The sequence below is a fragment of the Babylonia areolata genome, chromosome 33 (assembly GCF_041734735.1).
Source record: "Babylonia areolata isolate BAREFJ2019XMU chromosome 33, ASM4173473v1, whole genome shotgun sequence".
Taxonomy (NCBI): domain Eukaryota; kingdom Metazoa; phylum Mollusca; class Gastropoda; order Neogastropoda; family Buccinidae; genus Babylonia; species Babylonia areolata.
In genome coordinates, this window is record NC_134908.1 from 21,538,504 (window position 1) to 21,543,503 (window position 5,000).

The 5,000-nt window shown below is 43.6% G+C and overlaps 1 protein-coding gene across 1 annotated transcript in view; it reads right to left on the reverse strand.

Moving 5' to 3' along the window:
• Positions 1-2,857: 2,857 nt before the first annotated feature.
• LOC143277266 (uncharacterized) overlaps positions 2,858-5,000 on the reverse strand; it is a 12,032-nt gene continuing 9,889 nt past the window's right edge. The window contains exon 6 of the mRNA XM_076582056.1: positions 2,858-3,187. Within this exon, the coding sequence (XP_076438171.1) occupies positions 3,087-3,187 (101 nt within the window). The 3' untranslated portion in view covers positions 2,858-3,086. The remainder of the gene's footprint in view (positions 3,188-5,000) is intronic.

Consider the following 5,000-nt stretch of genomic DNA (forward strand, 5'->3'; position numbering starts at 1 on the left):
AAACAGACAGAGACAGAGACAGAGACAGACACAGGGAGAGAGAGAGAGAGAAAGCAGACAGACAGACAATGAAACAGAGAGAGAGAGAGAGAGGAAAGAGAAAGAGGAATTGTCATGTCAGTGGCCTGTGGAGGGAGGGAATGGTGTGGAGCTCTTCAATGCAGGGACTCGCAGGCGGAAAGCGGCGCTGTGCTGTGCTGTGCTGTGCTGTACTGTGTGTGTGTGAGGTGCTGTGCTGTGTGTGTGAGGTGCTGTGCTGTGTGTGTGAGGTGCTGTGCTGTGCTGTGCTGTGTGTGTGAGGTACTGTGCTGTGTGTGTGAGGTACTGTGCTGTGTGTGTGAGGTGCTGTGCTGTACTGTGTGTGTGTGAGGTACTGTGCTGTGTGTGTGAGGTACTGTGCTGTGTGTGTGAGGTGCTGTGCTGTGTGTGTGAGGTGCTGTGCTGTACTGTGTGTGTGAGGTACTGTGCTGTGTGTGTGAGGTGCTGTGCTGTGTGTGTGAGGTGCTGTGCTGTACTGTGTGTGTGAGGTGCTGTGCTGTGATGTGCTGTGTGTGTGAGGTGCTGTGCTGTACTGTGTGTGTGAGGTGCTGTGCTGTGTGTGTGAGGTACTGTGCTGTACTGTGTGTGTGAGGTGCTGTACTGTGTGTGTGAGGTACTGTGCTGTGTGTGTGAGGTGCTGTGCTGTGTGTGTGAGGTGCTGTGCTGTGTGTGTGAGGTACTGTGCTGTACTGTGTGTGTGAGGTGCTGTGCTGTGTGTGTGAGGTGCTGTGCTGTGCTGTGTGTGTGTGAGGTGCTGTGCTGTGCTGTGTGTGTGTGTGAGGTGCTGTGTGTGTGTGAGGTGCTGTGCTGTACTGTACTGTGTGTGTGAGAAGCTGTGCTGTACTGTACTGTGTGTGTGAGGTGCTGTACTGTGCTGTGCTGTGTGTGTGAGGTGCTGTGCTGTGCTGTGTGTGTGTGTGAGGTGCTGTGCTGTGCTGTGCTGTGTGTGTGAGGTGCTGTGCTGTGCTGTACTGTGTGTGTGTGAGGTGCTGTGCTGTGCTGTGTGAGGTGCTGTGCTGTGCTGTGCTGTGTGTGTGAGGTGCTGTGCTGTGCTGTGTGTGTGAGGTGCTGTACTGAGTGTGTGAGGTGCTGTGGTGTGTGTGTGAGGTGCTGTGCTGTGACAGACAGACAGACACACACAGAGACATACACACACACACACACACACACACACAGACACACACACACACACACACACACACACACACACAGATACAAACACAGACACACACAGACACACTCACACACAGACAGACAGACACACAATCGACACGTAACGCTCTTGACATACACCCCAAAATCATCAGACTGCATCATCTTTATTTCCACCATCTCCCCCCACCCCCCAAAAAAAACAACAACAACAAACAAACAAAAAACCCACCAATGATGGCTCTGTGGGTTTCTATATCACACTCTTCCTTCATTTCCTTGGTCGTGGTCAACAGAAAGCACACCAATGATGGCTCTGTAGGTTTCTATATCACACTCTTCCAGTTCATTTCCTTGGTCGTGGTCAACAGAAAGCACACCAATGATGGCTCTGTGGGTTTCTATATCACACTCTTCCAGTTCATTTCCTTGGTCGTGGTCAACAGAAAGCACACCAATGATGGCTCTGTGGGTTTCTATATCACACTCTTCCTTCATTTCCTTGGTCGTGGTCAACAGAAAGCACACCAATGATGGCTCTGTGGGTTTCTGTATCACACTCTTCCTTCATTTCCTTGGTCGTGGTCAACAGAAAGCACACCAATGATGGCTCTGTAGGTTTCTATATCACACTCTTCCAGTTCATTTCCTTGGTCGTGGTCAACAGAAAGCACCCCAATGATGGCTCTGTGGGTTTCTATATCACACTCTTCCTTCATTTCCTTGGTCGTGGTCAACAGAAAGCACACCAATGATGGCTCAGTGGGTTTCTATATCACACTCTTCCTTCATTTCCTTGGTCGTGGTCAACAGAAAGCACACCAATGATGGCTCAGTGGGTTTCTATATCACACTCTTCCAGTTCATTTCCTTGGTCGTGGTCAACAGAAAGCACACCAATGATGGCTCTGTGGGTTTCTATATCACACTCTTCCTTCATTTCCTTGGTCGTGGTCAACAGAAAGCACACCTTCACTAACAAACAGAACTTTATAGAGTCGTTCCAAAAATAACTGAACGAACCAAGAAAACAGGAACAACACACGTCGACATACTTCCTTTTTTGTTTTTATTTTTTTATTTTCGTGACAGAGAGGTAGAGTATGGGGGATGGGGGTGGGAGGGGGGCGGAGGGGAAGGGGAAGAGGGGAGGGGGGAGGGGGAGACAGATACAGAGAGACAGATACAGAGTGACAGACAAACATCACAGAGACAGAGACACAAAATCATAGAGAGAGAGAGAGAGAGAGAGAGAGAGAGAGAGAGAGAGAGAGAAACAAAGACAGACACACACTCAAACTGAGATAGATAGATACAGACAGACAGACAGACAGACAGACTCAGATAGATAGATAGATAGATAGATAGATAGATAGCGAGAGAGAGAGAGAGAGAATCTAGAGAGAGAGAGAGACTCGGAGAGAGAGAGAGAGAGAGAGAGAGAGAGAAACAGAGGCAGACACATTCAGAGAGAGAGAGAGAGAGACACTCGGAGAGAGAGAGAGAGAAACAGAGACAGACACACACTCAGATAGATAGATAGATAGAGAGAGAGAGAGAGAGAGAGAGAGAGAGAGAGAGAGAGAGAGAGAGAGAGAGACTCAGATAGATAGATAGAGATAGAGATAAATAGAGAGAGAGAGAAAGAGGGAGAGAGAGAGAGAGAGAGAGAGAGAGAGAGAGAGAGAGAGAGAATCAATGAAAGTTTGTTTTTTTTCTTTCCATTTGGCCATTGGCACACACGATACCAATCAGAGGTGTTGGGTCAGGGGAAAGGGCCACTTGCAGTCAGCGACAGTCAAATGGCAACTCGGACAACACACACACACACACACACAAAACGTGGACCAGTGACGACGTCACATCACGTGCGTCATGACGTCAGCTAGGACTGCTCAGGACCCAGTGTTACACTTGTGGACCTTGTCCGCCGGGACAGAGCCCTTGGTGACGTCACTGGACCTTTCCCTGGGCAGCCACAGCGACACCAGCAAACCTGTCATCAGAATGACGTCATCAGAATGACGATGATAACCACAACGACAAGAATGATGATGATAACAACAACGACAAGAATGATGACGATAACAACAACAAAAACAACAATGATGCTGATGATAACGACAACGACAAGAATGATGATGATAATAACATCAACAATGACAACGACAAGAATGATGATGATAGCAACAACGACAAGAATGATAATGATAACAAGAACAACAACAAGAATGATAATGATAACAACAACATTTATAACAATAAAAGGAAGAAGAAGAAAAAGACGAGTCAATCAGACAGTCAGTTAATAACAATAAGAGGAAGAAGAAGAAGAAGAAGAAGAAGAAGAAGAAGAAGAAGAGTCAATCAGACAGTCAGTTAATCAATAAATAAGTTGATTAGCCAGACAAATCAGTCAACCATTCAAGTAACCACTCAGTCAGTCAACCAACCAGCCAACCAAACAACTAACCAATAAAAAAAAACCAACCAGCCAACCAAACAACTAACCAATAAAAAAAAACCAACCAGCCAACCAAACAACTAACCAATAAAAAAAAACCCAACCAGCCAACCAAACAACTAACCAATAAAAAAAAACCAACCAGCCAACCAAACAACTAACCAATAAAAAAAAACAACCAACCAGCCAACCAAACAACTAACCAATAAAAAAAAACAACCAACCAGCCAACCAAACAACTAACCAATAAAAAAAAACAACCAACCAGCCAACCAAACAACTAACCAATAAAAAAAAACCCAACCAGCCAACCAAACAACTAACCAATAAAAAAAAACAACCAACCAGCCAACCAAACAACTAACCAATAAAAAAAAACAACCAACCAGCCAACCAAACAACTAACCAATAAAAAAAAACAACCAACCAGCCAACCAAACAACTAACCAATAAAAAAAAACAACCAACCAGCCAACCAAACAACTAACCAATAAAAAAAAAACAACCAGCCAACCAAACAACTAACCAATAAAAAAACAACAACCAGCCAACCAAACAACTAACCAATAAAAAAAAACAACCAACCAGCCAACCAAACAACTAACCAATAAAAAAACAACAACCAGCCAACCAAACAACTAACCAATAAAAAAACAACAACCAACCAGCCAAACAACTAACCAATAAAAAAAAACAACAACCAGCCAACCAAACAACTAACCAATAAAAAAAAACAACAACCAGCCAACCAAACAACTAACCAATAAAAAAAACAACCAACCAGCCAACCAAACAACTAACCAATAAAAAAAAAACAACCAGCCAACCAAACAACTAACCAATAAAAAAACAACAACCAGCCAACCAAACAACTAACCAATAAAAAAAAACAACCAACCAGCCAACCAAACAACTAACCAATAAAAAAACAACAACCAGCCAACCAAACAACTAACCAATAAAAAAACAACAACCAACCAGCCAAACAACTAACCAATAAAAAAAAACAACAACCAGCCAACCAAACAACTAACCAATAAAAAAAAACAACAACCAGCCAACCAAACAACTAACCAATAAAAAAAAAAAACAACCAGCCAACCAAACAACTAACCAATAAAAAAAAAAAACAACCAGCCAACCAAACAACTAACCAATAAAAAAAAACAACAACCAGCCAACCAAACAACTAACCAATAAAAAACAACAACCAGCCAACCAAACAACTAACCAATAAAAAAAAACCAACCAGCCAACCAAACAACTAACCAATAAAAAAAAACCAACCAGCCAACCAAACAACTAACCAATAAAAAAAAAACAACCAGCCAACCAAACAACTAAC